The sequence below is a fragment of the Salvia hispanica genome, chromosome 3 (genome assembly GCF_029641045.1).
Source record: "Salvia hispanica isolate PSC_SH4W2 chromosome 3, Shi_PSC_v1, whole genome shotgun sequence".
Lineage (NCBI taxonomy): Eukaryota > Viridiplantae > Streptophyta > Magnoliopsida > Lamiales > Lamiaceae > Salvia > Salvia hispanica.
In genome coordinates this window covers 16,353,273-16,373,496 of record NC_142694.1, presented here as the reverse complement: position 1 = coordinate 16,373,496, position 20,224 = coordinate 16,353,273, and the positions used below count along the sequence as shown (strand labels likewise).

Sequence of the window (20,224 nt, the reverse complement as noted above, 5' to 3'; positions counted from 1 at the left end):
GCCGGTAACAAAATGGTGGAGACTTTTCTACTCATGTCCACCGTAATTGCAGGGTCTTGCTATGCTGCTATGCTCACCCTCAGCGACAACTTTGGCCGCCTAAGTGGTCCTACTACATTGGCGTACCTTCTCTTTGTCTTCTTTAACCTCGTGGCCATGTTTAGTGCTGTCTTGAATGTGGTTAGCATCATATGGTCATATTTTCTTGAGAGGAAGTCAGTCGGACGTGCTTTGAAGTTCTCGGCAACTTTCCTCGCTTTTGCCATGTTGTCTATGAGTTCCGCTGTCTCCTTTGGAGCTGCGGTAGTTGTGAAGAAATCCAAGATGATCTAATTAGATACACTTGCATTTGGAACAATTTTCTGCGTCATAGTGTATCAGTTCGCGCTTCCTCTGCTGATCAACACTAGATGCGTCAGATGATGTGCCTTATGGGTGGTCGTGGTCATGTGCCCATGCTCGTTGATGTTGGCTGCCTTGCTGATTGAGAAGAATGGGGAACTTTTTTATACCAGTTGCTTCATAATACAAGGTAACCGTGGAGGGAAGAAAAGCTAAAATTGCATTCAATACTGCGACAACCGACCATAATTTAATCGAGGTATTACATAAGTGTCCTGGGCAAGGCTTGTGAAAGGAAGTTGCATAAATTTGATGTAAAAAAGTACAATTATTACTCATACACTACAAAAATGTTCGTGCTCTCGTGCTAATTTCTAGTTTGTGCTAATTTCTATTTCGTGCAGATTTCTAGTTTGTGCTGATTTCTATTTTAAAATGATTTCAATTTCGAGGATTCATTCAACTTTCGTGCTAATTCTAGTTCTTGTTGATTCTATTTTGTGCAGATTTCTAGTTTGTGGCGATTTCTATTATAAAATGATTTCAATTTTGAGTCTGCTTCACGAGACCCTCCATAGGTTCTATGTCCATGGTTGTGGTGCTCTCGACAACCATCCTTCTAGTTTTTGTGGTTATGATTTTATTAATTAAAATTGATTCATAAATGTATATAATAAATAAATTTAGCTTGATAGTAATCTTGTTAATAACCAAATATTTTCATAAAATAATCATAGAAATAAACCAAACAACAACATATGTCCTTTGTAACCAAACCATAGCATATTACACTGAATGGATCTAATCAGATTAAATTGATTGAGAGAATCAACCTTGTTGAGTACAAACCAATCCCACATCGAGAGTTTGAGGAAAGTTGGAAGATGTATATAATTCTTGTGCAACCCTAATCAGTTTGAGGCCTTTTGAAAGTGACAAAAAATGTTTGACTCAAAGTGAACAATATCAAACTGCCGTTGCAGTCGACAATCCGAACACAATTAGCTTTACTCGGGGTAAAAAAAACTAACAAATGGAATCGTGGAGATCAATCTTGGTTATGATGTTCATCTATCACCTTATAAAGTTACAACTTTCAATACTACCTATTTCACACTTTGAAAAATAAAAAATATGACTACCAATTCAAATAAGGGTAATTCCACCCAGATATTATAGCAAATAGTGTTATTCCTCGCCACCAACTCAATATATCAAAGACAAAAAAAAAAAGTGTATTCGATCCTTAAAAAAGGTCAGGGTTTGATCCTCGACTTTGTATATGCATAGTAAATTTAAATTCTTGGGCCAATTGTCTCGTGACTCTCCCAACCCTCTACATTAGCAAGGGAATTAATTAGCCGATAGATGTCCTGGTTAAAAAATGTATTCGAATCGAATCATAAAATTACGAGTTTGATTATCAAATAATCTGGAATCTAGCAAAATGGATCCATTTAATCATTCCATGTAACCGATGATTATGCCAATGCAATCTATACACGTGTAAGAATTGGGTGAGGAAGAATAGAAAATCATAGTACTATTAAATTTCTTTTAGGAAGTTCAAGACATCTCGTATCAATATTTTTGGAATAAGTTCCATGTTACAGATTTGTGTTGACTATTTGAACATTCGAAAATCAATTTATTTTCTCAACATTTGAACGTTGTGGTACCTTTTTAATTTCATTAGCGAGATAGGCCTGAAAAGCCGCCATTTCGAGCTCATGCCATTTGGTTCAGGTAGGAAGAGGTCATATCATCCTGTGATTTAATATTCCAATTTCAAAGTTTACGAGATATACCATAATTTGACCAAATTGCATGATTTAAACAACTATTATCCCTTTTTAAAAATAAACAACATGAGCATATAATTATAAGAAATGAAGATGGACTTATTGATATAACAACCACAAACTAACAAGGATTATATAATATGAAGATGGACTCACTGAAAAAAACCACCACTAAGTAACAAGGATTCGTTGAGATCAACATTTATCTTGATACTCACGTTGATCTATCCGCTAAAGAAGTAAACTTTACGATACTAATTTTTGTTGTCTAAATTTTTTACTACACCATCTAGGTTACCATCACACGTTAAATATGCCACCACTAACAAACCACACATTTCATAAATCAGATTACAATCGAATTTCACACTGAGATATATTGCAAAAATGGCATGGCTATGGGCGGTTTTATCAGCAACCCTACTTGTTTATTTCTTTAAAAAACTAGTCTGCCCGAAAACCCGAAAAAAACTGCCCCCGGGCCCGATAGGCATTCCCTTACTAGGCCATTTCCACCTCCTCGGCAAGAATCCCCATGTCGACCTATGCAATCTAGCCCGAAAACACGGCCCGGTCATGGGGCTGCGCTTCGGCCCCGTGCCCGCAGTCGTCATCTCATCCCCGGCCGCAGCCGAGCTCGTCCTCAAGACCCACGACCTCGTCTTTGCAAGCCGGCCCCCTCATGACGCCGCGCGCCAGCTAAGCTACGAGCAGCGGAACCTCGTGTTCGGGCCGTACGGCCCGTACTGGCGCAACATGCGGAAACTCTGCACGTTGCAGCTGCTGAGCAATTTCAAGATCGACCGATTCCGGCCCGTTAGAAAGGCCGAGATCGGGCTTCTTGTTAGCTCTCTGAAGCACGCCGCGGAGGGGGGAGAGAGCGTTGATCTCAGCGCGGCGATCTCGGCCGTCAACTGCGACATGAACTGCTTGATGATCTTGGGGAGGAAGTATTCCGACGGGGAGCTTGATGAGGAGGGGTTTAGAGCGCTGTTCATGGAGACCGTGGCGGTGGCGGCGCAGTTCAATCTCGCCGACTTCTTCCCCTACGTCGGGAGTCTTGATCTGCAAGGGCTGAACCGGAGGATGAAGCGGTTGAGCAAGGTGTTTGATGGATTCTTGGAGAGAATCATCGACGATCATGTAACGAAGAGGGGGGAGGAGGAGCGGAGCGAGGACTTTGTTGATACGATGATGGCGATCATGGAGTCTGGGGAAGCTGGGTTCGAATTCGACCGGAGACATATTAAGGCCGTGCTACTGGTCTGTCTCATGTTACTTGAGTCTTTATTTTAGGCACGAGGTTTTAAGAAATTTTATTTCTAGTGTCTTAAGTACGGAGTATCAAAAGAGTAAAGTACAAGAAAATAAAATAAAAGAATTACTCAAGTAACATGAGATAAAAAAATGAGATTTTTTTACATTGGTGCAGGATTTACTCATAGCAGGAATGGATACGTCTGCAGCTGCAATAGAATGGGCAATGTCGGAGCTGATGAAACATCCAGCAGTTATGAAGAAGCTCCAGCAAGAAGTGCAATCAGTGGTGGGATTGGATCAAATGGTTGAAGAATTACATTTAGACAAACTCGAATACTTGGACTGTGTGGTCAAGGAAGCCCTGCGTCTCCACCCTGTGGTGCCCCTGATGATCCCGCACGAATCCATGGAGGAATGTGAGATCCAAGGTTTCTACGTGCCTAAAAAAGCAAGAGTTATCGTGAACGCATGGGCTATAGGAAGGGATCCTGATGTTTGGGCTGACCCAGACTCTTTTACACCAGAGAGGTTCATTGGTAACGAGATAGACCTGAGAGGCCGCCATTTCGAGCTCATACCGTTTGGTTCGGGTAGAAGGGGCTGCCCGGGGCTGCAACTAGGGCTGACCGTGGTGAAACTAATGGTGGCGCAATTGGTGCACTGCTTTGATTGGGAGCTTCCTGGTATGAAGCCCGGTGAAATAGACATGTCTGAGCACTTTGGTTTGGTGACGGCTAGAGCTAAGCATCTCATGGCCATTCCTAGGTTTCGACTGCATGTGTCTTGAGATACATCTTATGTATTAGCAGTATGATAAATAATTATGTTGAAATAAAAATGTCGTGCACGTGGAATTAGGGCTGTAATCGAATTTAGTCCATCATGGAGTTTGTACTTTTTTTAACATTGAGAATTTCTCATTAATCAGTTTACATTTCCTTTTCTAAAATTACTATTGTTAGGGAAAATGCCAAAAAAAAACATGAAGTTCGGCAAAAAAATCTGATCCATCCCGCGACTTAAAAAAAGACATTATATCATAACTTTAATATTTTTCTCAATTGTCCAATAGTAAATTTCAACATGCTAAGTTTCTAAATTTATCAACATAATTCGTATATATGTAAAAATTAGACATAAATGACTAAATGTATTAAATGACCTCATTTAATTAGCCAAATGTTTTACTCGCATTATATTTTTCATTTACCAAAAGCAATTTGAGACTTTGAGACTTAAATAAGTGGGAAAATGAAATGAAAGAGTGGATCTATTGATAAACATGAAATACTAGTATAATTCAACTAAAATCTATTCATTTAAGTGTTGATCTTTTGATTTCTTAATTCGACTCAAATAAGGAAAATATCTCTTCTTAATTCTTCATTCTTGACTCAGTCTCCTTTTGAATATTCTCTATTCTTGCCTACTTGTTTCAACAGTTAATATGACCAAAGACCATGAATTCCACACTTCAATTGTCATATCGTAAGCAACAACAAATGAACAAACCACATTTTTGCCGTACTCCTTAAAGTCTATCTATCACATAATTCACACGGGTGGACCATCGAAGATACTGTCGCAATGGAGTATTTCCTATATACGTCAATAAATGTTCCAATTTTAACTGTTTCTTATTTAAGAAATTGTTTGATTTTGTAAAAATAAAAATAATAAGGAAAACTTAGTGTAACTTGATTGCTACTTTTATATTGGTATTACTCCTTCCGTCCCTGAAAATTTATCACTTATTTTCATTTCCGTCTGCCCCTAAAAATTTATCACCTTTCACTTTTACCATTTTTGGTAGTGGTCCTCATATTCCACTAACTAATTCTCACTCACATTTTATTATAAAACTAAGTATATAAAAATAGGATCCACATACCACTAACTTTTTCAACTCACTTTTTATTACATTTCTTAAAATCCGTGCTTGGTCAAATGACGAAAAATTATAGGGGACGAAGCGAGTATGATAGAATGTGAGTGAATTAATATGAGATTCACATTTTTAGTAAAAAATAATAAAAAATATTTATCGACAAATTTAAAATACTACTAGAAAACAGTGGGTGGGCGGAGGGAGTACTACATCTTTGACGTACACATAAATCGCATGTGTGAACCGTTGAAAATAGGTATTATCATGATCACAATACTATACTAGATTCTAACAACATTTTCATGCACGTTTGTATCTATAAATACTCCATCTTCATTTCCGGAATGAGCACCTAAACAACTAGCTTCACCAAAAATACACAAGCATTGTTAATATTAAGTTGAAAAATGGCCATGATTTGGCTTGTTTTATCATTAATTGTGTTATTGTATTTCCTCCAACAACTTCTCGGGCCGAGAAGCAAGAAGAGGCTGCCTCCCGGCCCGAAAGGCCTTCCCATATTAGGCCATCTCCACCTCCTGGGGAAGAATCCTCACCGTGATTTACACCGCCTGGCCCGAAAACACGGCCCGATCATGGGCTTGCGCTTCGGCTTCGTGCCAGCACTCGTCGTGTCGTCTCCCGCTGCAGCCGAACTCGTCCTCAAGACGCACGACCTCGCCTTCGCCAGCCGGCCTGCCAACGAGGCCGCCGCGTGCATACTCTACGACAAGAGAGACTTGGCTTTCGGGCCGTACGGCCCGTACTGGCGCCAGATGCGGAAACTCTTCACGTTGAAGCTGCTGAGCAACGTGAAGATCAGCCATTTCCAGCCCATGAGACGGGCCGAGCTCGGGCTTTTCGTTACTTCTCTTAAACGGGCTGCTGAAACCCGGGAAGCCGTTGATCTCAGCGCCCGGATTACGGCCCTCAACTGCGACATTAACTTCTTGATGGTGTTTGGGAAGAGATATTCGACTATGGAGGACAAAGGATTCGAAGAGGCGATCAAGGAGGCGATGGTGATTCTGGGGAAATTCAATCTGGCTGACTATTTTCCGTACATTGGCGTGCTCAATCTCCAGGGATTACATGGCAAGATGAAGAGAGTGAGCAAGATTATTGATGGAATTTTGGAAAAAATAATTGATGAGCACGTAAAGAGGAACAAGAAGCAGACAGATGGAGACATCGTTGATACACTGATGGAGATTATGGAATCCGGAGAAGCGGGATTTGACTTTGATCGTCGCCATGTCAAGGCCATTCTCCTCGTAATAATAATATTTATTGTCGCTCTTTTAATAATACTAGTTTGCGTGAATATTCATGTTTAATTTTTTTTTATATGTACAAGGATATGGTCGTCGCAGGGATGGATACCTCATCAACAGCACTGGAGTGGGCAATGTCGGAACTGATGAAGCATCCAGCAGTAATGAAGAAACTCCAGGAAGAACTGGAGTCAGTGGTGGGATTGGATCAAATGGTTGAAGAATCACATCTTGGTAAACTCAAATACTTGGATTGCGTGGTCAAGGAAGCCCTGCGTCTCCATCCCGTGGGGCCCTTCTTGATTCCTCATGAATCCATGGAGGACTGCGAGGTCGGAGGGTTCCACGTGCCTAAAAAAGCAAGAGTGATGGTGAATGTATGGGCTATAGGGAGGGATCCCGATGTTTGGCCTGACCCTGACTCTTTTACACCAGAGAGGTTCGTTGGTAGCGAGATAGACCTGAGAGGCCACCATTTTGAACTGATACCGTTTAGTGCGGGAAGGCGGGGCTGCCCCGGGATACAATTAGGGCTGACGGTGGTGAAACTGGTGCTGGCGCAATTGGTGCATTGCTTTGATTGGGAGCTTCCAGATGGGATGAAGGAGAGTGATGTGGACATGACTGAGAAATTTGGTTTGGTTAATGTTAGATTGAAGCCTCTCGTGTCTGTGCCCACTTATCGTTTGCATAAGCATTGAAAGTTTGTGTTATTATTGATAGTTTGTTTCTAGCATGTGCTATGAAACAAAAGGCTAATTAATGAGTAACGATAATATAAGATGTAAGACTACCATGTGTATTGTATATCAATCAATGCATATTAATGAGGAATAATCACTTCTTCCGTGAATGTATGCAAAGAATGATGATTTGAATATTAATGAGCAGAAAAATAATCTGAAAACATGCACATTTCTTGGGATTCTTCTTCCATTGAAATGAATCCACCTCAATGTGGTTGTTTCACAAGCCAACAATAGTTGACTAACCTTGTAATGATTTGCATTTATTTCAAAGAGTGTTTGGAAATTGTTTTCATTTGCAGCTACGATTGCTGCACACCTACCACATTCTTCAAACTTGTTTTGATCATAATAATACGTGCATAATAGAATAAAAGACTATAAATGTATTAAGTTTGGAATGATTCAATATACATATGTATGATTTGAATAAATATTACTACCTCCGTCCCTCAAAATTTATCCCATTTTGACCCAGTACGCGTTTTAAGAAATGTAATGAAAAGTGAGTTGAAAAAGTTAGTGGATTGTAAGTCCTACTTTTATATATTAGTTTTATAAAGAATGTGAGTAGGAATGAGTTAGTGAAATACGTGGTCCATTATAAAAAATGATAAAAGTGAAATGAGACAAATTTTGGGAGACGGACGGAAATGGAAAAATGGAACAAATTTTTAGGGACGGAGGTAGTAATTAGTATCACTATTCAAAACAAATTAATACTCCCTCCGTCCCATTTTAGAAGTCCCGGTTGAGTTCGGCACGAGTTTTAAGAAATGTAAAGGAAAGTTGGTGAAAAAATATAGTGGGACGTGAGTCCTATTTTTTTATATTAGTTTTATAATAAAAGGTGAGTGGAATGTGGGGCCTAATACCATTTATGGAATATTACAACCGGGACTCCTAAAGTTAGACACCCAAAAATGATAAACCGGAACTCCTAAAATGGGACGGAGAGAGTAACTTTTTAATCAACACTCAACACCATTTAACAACAAATTAATTAGAATCATAAAGAATCAACAAAGGAAATCCGAAATCAAGCTTATAATACACTCTATCTATGACTTAAAATAAATTATCTAGGTGGGCTCGTTTGGGCTAGTTGGAGAAGTGCTACTTGGCAGAGGGCTGGTTCTAACTAATCAGAGTATGGATTGGCTCGGGTTGTATCAGCTCCCTTAATCTTAACATTTTCTCTCTTTCTCTTACTTTCTTCCCAAGAGTTTTCTCAATTTCAATTTCAGTGAGTTTTCTCAATTTCAATTTCAGTTAATAATCATTTAGCTATTTCTCGTTTCCTCTCATATTTTCTTAATTTCAATAAAACTTATATCATTCAATACAAAGATTATTAATAGGGGACATGACAATGATGGTGTATTTTATAACCACTCACTTTTCTTTTTCTGCTATATCAAATGATGTGTATTTTCAGTCAACTCACTTATCTTTTTCTACTTTATCGATTGTTTATACGTCAAATTCATGTGATATATGACACTATAGGACAACCATAAATTTATCACCACAAGTGTTTCATCACTACAAGTTAATTGTCATTATCTAATGCAAATGAACAAATCACATCTTTTCCGTAAGCACCTTATAATCAATGCGAATGAACAAATCGTACACACCTTGAATTTGTCATACATGACACTCTAGGACAACCATGAATTTATCACCACAAGTGTCTTATCATTACAAGTGTATTGTCATTATCTAATCTAAGATGACAATTTTTGGCATGACACGATAACACGACACGAATCTGTACGAAATTAATGGGTATGTGTCAAAGCTTATAGGGTTCGTGTCCTTATCGTGTCGACACGATAATAACACAAAAATTTTGTGTCATGTTCGTGTTATACGTTAAGAAATAATATTAATATATTATAATAATATTATTAATTTATTTATTTTAAAATTTAAATTAGGTTTAGTCTGATGGAGCACTTAGTACTAGCATAGTGTCATGTCCGTGTTACACGTTAAGAAATAATATTAATATAGCCGTTATTGTGTCATGTCATATATATGTTGTTATCGTTTCGTGGTTGACCCGAAGTGGTTTGTGTCGTTAATGAGATCGTGTCGTGTTTGTGTCAGAGGGTAGCAGGTCGTGTTTGTGTTCGTGTTTGGAGTGTAATTAACGGGTCGTGTTCGTGTTTGTTGCTATCGTGTCGTGTCATTATCGTGTCGACACGATAACGACACAACACACACGATTTGACCCCCCTAATCTAATGCGAATGAACAAATCACATCTTTGTCGTACACACCTTAAAATCAATGCGAATGAACAAATCACATCTTTGCCGTACACACCTTATAATCAATTCTTATATAGTTGAATTATTTATTTATTTTTTTTTGAAAAGTTTCTTCAAAATTAAGACATTCCTATATTATAATAACTTGCTCACTTCTTTTTACTTTTTTCTCTCACTTACTTTATTCTCTTTATTCTATTCACTTTTCTACATTATTCTTTCTAACTTTTTTCACTTTCTTACTTTTATCTCCCTCTATATAAGAGCATCTCCAATGGCAATAGTCTAGCCAAAAACTCCTCCTGCCACATCATCAGGACAAGAAATCCCTCCTGCCACATCATCAGGACAAGAAACTGGACAAGCAATAGCCTAGTCATAGGCCAACAAAATTATAAAAAATCAATACATTACAATCACGCAAAATACGAAATTAAATTTACGACACAAATATAGGAAAATGCAATAAATTTTATTTAAATTAAATAAAGTACATTAAAAAAAATTACATAATTAAAAAAAAACCCCTCCTGCTTCCACACACGAGCCCCGCCTCACTCCTCATCGTCGCCGTCGCTGCTACGTGCGCTAGCCGCCATTGCGGCCGCATACTCTGGAGGAGATAAAAAAGAAGCCCCTTCTTCACAGGGTCAGGTGCCGCCTTCCATTCACCTATGATTTTCCACATGTTCAACTGTGTTTGTAGATGCGCGAGGCGGGAGAGCTCGGTGGGGGGCGATGGGGGGAACCAGGGGGGTATGCCGGGGGGGATGCCGGGCGGCGGGCAGGGGAGCGGCGGGCTGTCAGCGCCCGGGTGGGAGGGGGGGGTATGCCCCAGATGCAGCAGCAGATGATGCTGCAGCAGATGATGGGGATGATGTGGCGGGGGGGATGCCGCACGGTATGCATCCCGGGATGCCGGGGGGGGGGGGGGGGGGGTTCAGGGGTCACCGGGAGGGGACGCGGTATATCGGCCCTCGCTTGATTTTTTGACGGCTTCGTCTCACACGTCGACCCCGGTGGAGACGCAATTCTCTGGCGATGACCTTCTGTCATTGCATGATATGGGGATCGATCTCGGGGACGATGATACTCCCGTTCTAACGAGACCGGCCGCGCCGAAGAAGAAGACGAGGGGGAGGGGGAGGGGGAAGGCGGTCGGCGAGTCATCGCAGCCCGCTGCCACTGGCCGGAGGAAGTGGACGGAGGATGAGTACGCCGGGGTGGCCAAGGGGTGGTTGAAGGTGCGCGACGATCCGCTGGTTGCGAACAACCAGCGGGTCGTCAACATGTGGGCGAAGATCAGAGCTGCTTATAAGAGGCACTGCCCGCACGGGAAGGACTTCAGCAACGAGGAGGTCCGGAAGGGGTGGGAGCGCACCAGGGCCGCGGTGGGCAGTTTTGCGAATTTGTACGCCAACGCCCTCCGTCAGCTCAGAAGTGGGCAGACTGAGGACGACGCCCGGAGGATAGCCGCGAGTCAGTTCCCCTTGGAGGGGAAGTATAAGGAGTTCACCTTCTGGGAGTGCTTCTTGTTGTTGAAGGAATCCGAGAAGTTCCGGGCGGGGTGCGACGCTGGGTGGCCGAAAAAGCAGCGACTGAACTATAGCGGCGACTACAGCGGCAGCAGCGGCGGATCCCACGACCTCCCCCCGGATGCTGAGGAGTTTCCATCCCCTCCTTCATTTACTGGTCGCCCCCGCCCGGTTGGACAGAAGCGGGCGCAGCGGGCTGCGAGGGGCGGATCCCCCCTATCGCCCCGCGAGGTCCAGTCCTCCGCCCTCCCAGCCGCCCCACTCGAGTACACTCTCCATTCGCGTAACCAAACGCGGGCTCAGATGTTACAGGTCTTCCGAGAGTGGAAGAACGCCACTGACCCCACGGAGAAGAGGTTTCTTTACGAGATGCTCGAGAGCATGCGTGCTGATTTAGAGATCGCGAGGTCACGGCTGGGGGGTTCCGACGTGGGCTCAGATACCACGGGTGGCGGCAGCGGCGACGGCGACGACGAGGACGACGGCGACGGCGATGAGGAGTAGAGAGTGGCGGGGCTCGTTTGTTGAAGCCCTTTTTTTTTAAAAAAAATCATGTACTTTTTTTTTAAATCTTTGTACTTTTTTTAATGGAATGGATTATTTTTCCCGTATATGTGTCGTAAATTTAATTCCGTATATCGCAATTTTAATTCCGTAAATGTAGTATATTTTGAATTATTTTTATTGCGGCTGACCTATGGCTGGCCTAAATCTGACGTGGCAGGTGGTTTTTTTAGTGTTGCTGACGTGGCAGAGGAGAGAATGGCTAGCCTATGGCTGGCCTATGGCTGGCCTAAGCACCATTGCGGATGCTCTTAGGGCGCACCAACAACATCATAAAAACAATCACAGACATGACATAACATTTAAACCGCTCTTATAACACCATAATCATGATTTCAAAAAATAAAAGAGTTTAGGAAATAATGCCCACCTTGAGTACTTAATCCGAAATTATATTCTTTCTTTTGCGATCACGATTCACTTGCTAGGTATCACCTTTGAATTTAAAATAATCAAGATGCATGTATCTTAAAGCTTTGATTGTTTTTATCGATAAGATTGCAAATTTTCCAATTAGAAGCTTAAGTATTTCGATTAATTTCGGTCGCCCAAGGCATCGCGACGACGCCGGCCAGCCGTTCACGTCTTCAACAATTTTTGCAAAAGAAAACTCGGCTCACAGGGATTTAAGTAACTCGTTCCAATCCCAAATAATTATATTAAAACATCCTCCACTTGCTCAAGGAATAAAACAACCACTCTTAGCCCAACTCAAAAAGAAATAGACAAGAAATAAAATTTCCCTAGCCCACTAAATTAAACACATTGGCTTAATGAAAGAATAGAAGTACATAATCCCTTCAAAAAAAAAAAAAATACACGTAGCTTCCATTTTGAAACCATCATAAAAAAATAATAATAGCATTAACAAGAAGCCAAAAACTCCCTTTCCCAAAATTATTCACGCCCACTGTCTTCTCTCTCTGTCACATTTCTTCAAGAACACATCGAATTTGAAAATATTCCTCAAAATTAGAGAAGAGATCTCCCCGAGTTCCCGTCGGGTTCTCCGCCATTCCAGCCCGCCACCACTGTCGCTAGGCCTCTGATAAGTTCTCGCCGTCTCCTCTCCACGCACGATTATATTGAAAGGGATCTTTGGGCTCAAGAAAAAGGATTTAGTATTTGGGTTCAAAGAAGGGATTTAATTAAATTAAATTGGGCTCAAGACCTTGACTCTTTTATACCAGAGAGGTTCGCTGGTAGCGAGATAGACCTGAGAGCAGAGGTGGCCAAACCAAACCGGACCGCCGGTTAACTACCGGTTCCCAACCGGCACCGGTTCCGGTTCGAAATTCGGTTTCACGGTTATAACGGTTCGGTTACGGTTCCAAAAATACGAAACCGGAACCGGCGGTTAACCGCCGGTTAGCCGGGAATATTTAGCTGTCGCCTGTAGGTTCCTAGGGTTGCAGGCGTAGGGCTGAAAAAGGCCGGAAAACCGCCAGTTTGTGTCGGAAAACCGCCGGTTTGTGACACAAAACCACCGGTTCCCGACGGTTCAGGGCTAGGTTCAGGCGTAGGCGTGTAGGGTTGCAGCGTAGGGTCTGAAAAGGTGTCGGAAACCGCCGGTTTTCGATCAGAAACCGGCGGTTTTCTGACACAAACCGGCGGTTCGGTCAGAAACCGGCGGTTTTCGACCGTTTTCAAATTTGAAATTCAATTTTTTTTCTTTTTTAATATCAAATTTTTCCCCCATTTTTCGTCTATAAATACCCCCTTCTTCATCACTTCTACTCACCTTATTCTTGTGTTAACAAGTATTTCTCTCTCAATCTCCAATTCTCTATTCTCTACCTCATTCTCTCAATTTACTCTCTACTTGTTTACTTAAGTTGTACTTGTATTGTTGTATTTTGTAACTTGTAATTGTATTATAGAAATTTACATTCAAAGTTTCAAATCAATAAAATTGCAATTCTTTATCGTTATCGTTATCAATTCTCTTTGGATTTTACTATAGAATTGCAATAAAAGTTATAACTCTAAGATTTAAATAACTCTAAGATTAAAAAAAATAAAATAAAATTGAACCGGAACCGAACCGGAACCGCCGGAACCGGAACCGGAACCGGCGGTAACTGGCGGTTAAACCGGAACAGGATAATCGGTATCCGGGCCGGTTACGGTTCAAGCTTTCGACGAACCGGAACCGGCGGTTTTCGAACCGTGGCCACCTCTACCTGAGAGGCCATCATTTTGAATTGTTACCTTTTGGTGCGGGAAGGTGGGGTTGCCCCGGGATACAATTAGGGCTGACGGTGGTGAAACTGGTGCTGGCGCAGTTGGTGCATTGCTTTGATTGGGAGCTTCCGGATGGGATTAATATGACTGAGAAATTTGGTTTGGTTAATGCTAGAATGAAGCCTCTCGTGGCTGTGCCCACTTATCGTTTGCATAAGCATTGAAATTTTGTGTGTTATTATTGATAGTTTGTTTCTAGCATGTGCTATGAAACAAAAGGTTAATGAGTAACGATAATATACGATAAGATGTAAGACTACCGTGTGTATTGTATATCAATCAATGCATATTTTTTTTTAGAAGATAAGGTAATTTTATAAATTTAAAGTGTTTCTTCAGAAGGCAAAATATTTTCTGGAATAAAGTTTGCCTCTACAAAGTTTAGACTTCTAGACAATAAGTGGGCAACACGATTACAAGCTCTAGGGATGAATTGAAAATCGATGACGTCCCTTCTAGCAATAGCCAAGATGTCGTCTTTCACAACTTCATTGTAAGGGTCAAGATCCACATCACCACGTAGTCCCCTGATCAAATTTTGGTTATCACATTGCACATATACCTTAGAGATATTATGCAAAAGGGTCATATTCAAACCATACTGAATTGCGATACCTTCCATCAATGTCGTTGACCCAGCCACTCTAAGTTTGGTCTTACAAGCAAAGACAACCACCCCCTTTTCATCTCTAAAGATCGCCCCCAATCCAACACGACCATTCTGGAGAACATTTAATCACTATTCATCATAAGAGTGCCCGATGGAGGAGGTTCCCATTTCTGCAAACTGCAATGTTCAATTTTATTTCCAACATTCTTTTCAAAAGTGTCAAGCATTTCCATCCAATTTTTGTGTGCCAATAAAAGGATTTCTTCCCAGTTAAAAACTTTTTGGTCAAAGTAAAATTCATTTCTCCTCTTCCAAATATTCCATGCAGTACAAGCAAAAAGTGTAAAGCAAAAAGTGTAAAGGCTTCATGGGGTAGTTTTTCCAAAAGAAACCAAACCACTTGCTTAAAAGAAGAGCTATTAAGGAGATGAGAGTCCAAGCGAAGAGGGCCATACCTCCAGACATTAACCACTTCAGTACAGTGTAGCAGTAGATGATCACTTGACTCGCAACTCAAGCCACAAATCTCACAAACAGATCCCGCCAATGACGGACTCAGAAAATATAAATCGTGGGATCGGATACAATGTATAAAATAATACTCCCTCCGTCCCAGATTTGTAGTAATGTTTTGCCATAAAAGTCCGTCCCACATTTGGAGTAACATTTAGAATTTACCATATTTGCACATAAAATTTTACCCCATTATTCACTAAAATTACACCCAAATGTCATTATCTACATTAAAATAAATCAAAATAAAAATAACAAACCAAAAAGTCAAAAAGGGACCCACGAACTCACTTAATTTATTACACACTCCATCATCTCACTTCATTTATTACACACTCCATCAACACACTTCATTTATTACACACTCCACCTCTCACTTCATTAATTACACACTCCACCAATTCCTTAAAACCTGTGCTATAACTAAATGTTACTCCCTCCGTCCCAAGGTATTAGACCAACTTTTTTTTTGGGATGTCCCAAAATATTAGACTCATTTCCTTTTTTAGCAAAAAGGATCTATCTTATTTTATTCTCCACCTACTTTTTTCTCTCTTCTCTCCCCTACTTTTTCCCTCTCTCATACTTTACTCTCTCCACTTTAACTATTTAAATATCAATTCCTTTAATCATGTGCCCAAAAGAAGTGAGTCTAATACTCCGGGACGGAGGGAGTACTACAAATGTGGGACAGAGGGAGTATTTTATAATATTTAAATAATATTTTTAATTTGTATTTAATTTTATTAATATTATACAATTTCTAAAACAGATTGAAAATTATAAATTAAATATATTAATTAATATTAAATAAAAATCAAATCAATGAAGTGTTTCGGTTAACAATTTTTTCATAAGTTTTGATCTATATTCATTACTTCCAGTTGATACAAAAATCAAATTAAAAAACCACATTTCCATCTTTTCGGATAATTATGGGAAGCAAAAAACCAGACATAAAAATTGTACTCCAACAAAAACATAAAACAATAATATAAAAAGCTTCTAGGTTTAACACTACGCTAAAAAGTTCCGCCGCTTCTTCTCAAAAATTTATAGTACTACGTGTTCTCAAAAACCTTCCTCTTCACTTCAGATTCAAGATTCAAGCTATCTTTATCCTAATTCCTTCTAATTTCTTATCTTATTCCATTTTATTTTATCAATTGGTGATATCTATTTCTCTCTTCCTTCTTAAATCTCTAATTTTGTGGGGTCGGATAAGGAGTTGCAGTGGCTCGGGCGGCCAATCGCAGAGGTTTTCGGCAGTACTCATCGGCCGGTGGTGCCGTGGTGGGGTCGGCCGACCCCACCCGACCCCACCTGGGTCCGTCGTTGGATCCCGCATCAATGCCTCGACAATACAGATTTTCCTTAGTGGGCAAGATGTTTACACATGCTCTCCATAAGAAGTGTCGAATTCTTGGTGTAACTTTTGAATGCCACAATCTTTTCTAGCTAGTTTCCAATCTACTTGAGGAGGCTTTATATTCTTGACTTTTCGCAAGAAATGTACCCGCCAAGTGATACGCTGTCCTGACCGAATATATTCATTTCTTATCATATCCCCATATTCGTTTATCATCCAGTATGCGATTGCTAAGTGGTATAGCACAAATACGGTTCGCTTCATCCTTGTTAAAAAGTTTGTATACTGTCTCTTCTTTCCATATCAAATTTTGTTGGTCAATCAAGTCAGAGACGTAGGAGTTTTATGCTCCTTGGAAGGTTTTTGGTGCTGAGGGATGCAAGTCATTTATCCATTTTTCACCAATAATTGAAACTTTTTTCCCATTACCAATCCTCCATGCCATTCCTTTATTCACCAGCTCACGGGATGCAAGAAGGCTTCTCCACAAATAGCTTGTATGATGCCCTATAGTAGCACTGAGGACCTCCTTTCTTGGATAATATTTTGCTTTAAGAAGTTTACTAATGAGAGAGTCAGGTTTCTGTATTATTCGCCATAATTGTTTACCTAGCATAGCTAAATTGAACCGGCGAAGATCACGAAATCCCAATCCCTCATCCAACTTGGAGGTAGTTAGGCAGCTCCATGCATTCCAATGGATTTTATGTTTTTCTCGCACTCCACCCCAAAAGAAGCGTGCCATTGCCTTTTCAATCTCATCGCAAATGGAAGCCGAGAGAAGAAAGCAGCTCATTGTGCAAGATGGTATAGCTTGAATGATAGCCTTGATAAGTATTTCCTTACCTGCTCGTGAGAGTGTATTTTTCTTCCAATTCTTTAGTTTTTTATGCACCCGCTCCAATAGAATCTCAAAACCTTGTTTCTTTGATTTCCCTATTACAGTAGGAAGCCCCAAATATTTTTTGTTGAAAGGGACATCATTTCCCTGTGTTTTTGCATACAGTTAGCTCAGATTTCTCGAGATTAATTTTCTGCCCAGAAGCTTTTTCATAAATGTGGAGAATATTTTCCAGTTCCAAAGCTTCCCTCTCATTTGCACGGCAAAAGAGAATGCTATCATCAGCGAAGAAGAGATGAGACACTGATTGTGCTGACCGTGCAGCCTGGTAACTGTGGATATGAATGAGGAATAATAACTTCTTCCGTGAATGTGTGCAAAGAATGACTAGAATAATAATGAGCAGAAAAATAATCTCAAAACAAGCACATTTCTTGGTATTCTTCTTCCCTTAGAAATTAATCCACCTCAATGTGGATGTTCCACAAACCTACAATGGTTGACTTACCTATTAAAAATTTGCATATATTGGGAAGAGTGTTTGGAAATTGTTTTTCAACATTTGCAGCTACGATTGCTGCACACCTCTCACGTTAATTCTTCAGATATTTATATGTACTTGTTTTGATCGTAATAATATGTAGAATAAAAGAATATAAATATAGTAAGTTTGGAATAATTTAATATAAATATGCACGATTTTAATACAATATTACTCCATTTAATAAATTTTTTAAGCATACAACCCCGTGTAAAAAAAGAAAATCCGAGATCAAGCTTAGGGCATTCCCAACCCCATTCCAAATCCAGGCCCCAAGTCCCCTCCACGTTATCATTCCTCTAAATTAGAATTCCAGACCACAACTCTTCTAACCCTGCAAGCCCCAACTCGGGACACAACTATTAAATTGCACTATTCACAACTTCAACCTATTTTATGAGTGAATTAAAAAACGCTGAAAAATTAAAACTGGGAAAATTCATTGCTCAGTCGAAAAATGAATATTACAAATCCTAGAAAAAAATTATTAAGACCTAGAAAATAAAAATCACAACTCCTAGAAAAAAATATTGAAATAATTTAGAATAGAAATGGTGAAATTGGTGAAAGAATGTTGAAGAAATGGGTATAAATAAGCAAAAAAAAAAAAAAAACAAAAATTTAGGGGTTTGCAACCTGTCCCGCGTCGCGTAACCCTGAGCTGGGCCGGACCCCGGGAGCGGCCCAGGGACGCAAATGCAGCCCCAGGACTGGCCCAGGCCTTGACTCTCCGCCAATAAACCCTGTTCCCGGGCTGGGACTCGCGATTTGCGGCCCGACCCATAGTGTTGAGGATGCTCCCATAAGAGCATCTCCAATGCCGGCTAGCCCGCGTTGCTAGCCGGTTGGCTAGCCGAACCATTGGAGCAGGCGAGCGAGAAATCGGTGAAATTTTCGGCGTGGGCTGGCCGATGCGCTGGCCGCCATTGTGGCGGCCCGATCGGCCAGCGCCGAATTTTGATTTAAAATATATATATATATATATATATATATAAACGCGATTTTAGTTTCATTTTCATTTGCACCACTTGTTTTAACGAGTTTTCTCTCTCTCTAACTTTCTGTACAAGAGCATCATCGAACGATGGATCACAACAACGAGTCCAGTCCAGCGACGAGTGGATCTCAGACTCCCACGGTACCCGTGGGATCTGGATGGGGCCAGATGGGCGGGCAGATGGCCCAGGGTTTAACGTCCCTTGGAATCAGCTGATGGGGATGATGGCCGGAGCGCCAGGGGGTGGGAACATGCCATGGGGTATGCCGGGCGGCGGACAGGCCAGTGGCGGGCAGGGGTGGGGAGGTATGCCCCAGATGCAGCAGCAGATGATGCAGCAGATGATGGGTATGCATCCCGGGATGCAGGGGTCACCGGGGGAGGGGGGGGGGGGACACGGTCTATCGTCCCTCTCTGGATTTTTTGACGGCTTCATCTCACACGTCGACCCAGATGGAGACGCAGTTCACTGGCGATGACCTTTTGTCATTGCATGACATGGGGATCGATCTCGGGGATCCGGACACTCCCGTTCCAGCGGGGCGGGCCGCGGCGAAGAAGAAGAAGACGAAGGGGAAGGCCAAGGCGGTCGGCGAGTCGTCGCAGCCCGCTGTTGACGACACCCCCGCCCGGAGGAAGTGGACGGAGGATGAGTACGCCGGGGTGGCCAGGGGATGGTTGGAGGTGTGCGACGATCCGCTGGTTGCGAACAACCAGCGGGTCGTCAACATGTGGGCGAAGATCAGAGCTGCCTACAGGAGGCACTCCCCGCACGGGAAGGACTTCAGCGGGGAGGAGGTCCGGTAGGGGTTGAAGCGCATCAGGGCCACGGTCGGCCGTTTTTCGGTGTTGTACGCCAACTCCCTCCGTCAGCTCAGTAGTGGGCAGAATGAGGAGGATGCCCAGAGGATAGCCGAGAGTCAGTTCCCCCTGGCGGGGAAGTACAAGGAGTTCCACTTTTGGGAATGCTATGAGTTGCTGAAGGACTCCGAGAAGTTTCGGGCGGGGTGCGACGCTGGGTGGCCGAAGAAGCAGAGGCTGAACTATTCCGGCGACTACAGCGGCAGCAGCGGCGGATCCCACGACCTTCCCCCGGATGCTGAGGAGTTTCCATCCCCTCCATCATTTGCCGGTCGCCCTCGCCCGGTTGGACAAAAGCGGGCGCAACGGGCTGCAAGGGGAGGATCCCCCCTATCGCCCCATGAGGTCCAGTCCGCAGCCCTCCCAACTGCCACACTCGAGTACACTCTCTATTCGCATTACAAAACGCGAGAGCAGATGTACAAGGTCTTCCAAGATTGGAGGACCGCCACTGACCCCACGGAGAAGATGTTTCTTCACTCGATGCTCGAGAGCATGCGGGTTGATTTGGATGCCGCGAGGGCACAGATGGGGGGTTCCGACGTGGGCTCAGATACC

The 20,224-nt window shown here is 41.9% G+C and overlaps 2 protein-coding genes and 1 long non-coding RNA gene across 3 annotated transcripts; 2 read left to right on the top strand and 1 right to left on the bottom strand.

Annotated features, from left to right (window-relative positions):
* The first annotated feature begins 2,528 nt into the window (after nt 1–2,528).
* LOC148930261 (cytochrome P450 71AU50-like) lies at nt 2,529–4,272 on the top strand. Its single transcript, XM_089069447.1, has 2 exons — nt 2,529–3,407; nt 3,577–4,272. The coding sequence occupies exons 1-2, from the start codon at nt 2,532–2,534 to the stop codon at nt 4,189–4,191; spliced, it is 1,491 nt and encodes a 496-aa protein (XP_088925573.1). The 5' UTR covers nt 2,529–2,531; the 3' UTR covers nt 4,192–4,272.
* Nucleotides 4,273–5,638: 1,366 nt separating this feature from the next.
* LOC125209345 (cytochrome P450 71AU50-like) lies at nt 5,639–7,419 on the top strand. Its single transcript, XM_048108945.2, has 2 exons — nt 5,639–6,566; nt 6,650–7,419. The coding sequence occupies exons 1-2, from the start codon at nt 5,700–5,702 to the stop codon at nt 7,265–7,267; spliced, it is 1,485 nt and encodes a 494-aa protein (XP_047964902.2). The 5' UTR covers nt 5,639–5,699; the 3' UTR covers nt 7,268–7,419.
* A 5,023-nt stretch (nt 7,420–12,442) lies between these two features.
* On the bottom strand, nt 12,443–14,111 carry LOC148930260 (uncharacterized). The gene is made up of 2 exons (XR_016136904.1): nt 13,902–14,111; nt 12,443–12,786 (listed from the first exon to the last, which is right to left on the bottom strand). It is a non-coding gene; the product is annotated as an uncharacterized LOC148930260 (long non-coding RNA).
* Between the last annotated feature and the right edge of the window lie 6,113 nt (nt 14,112–20,224).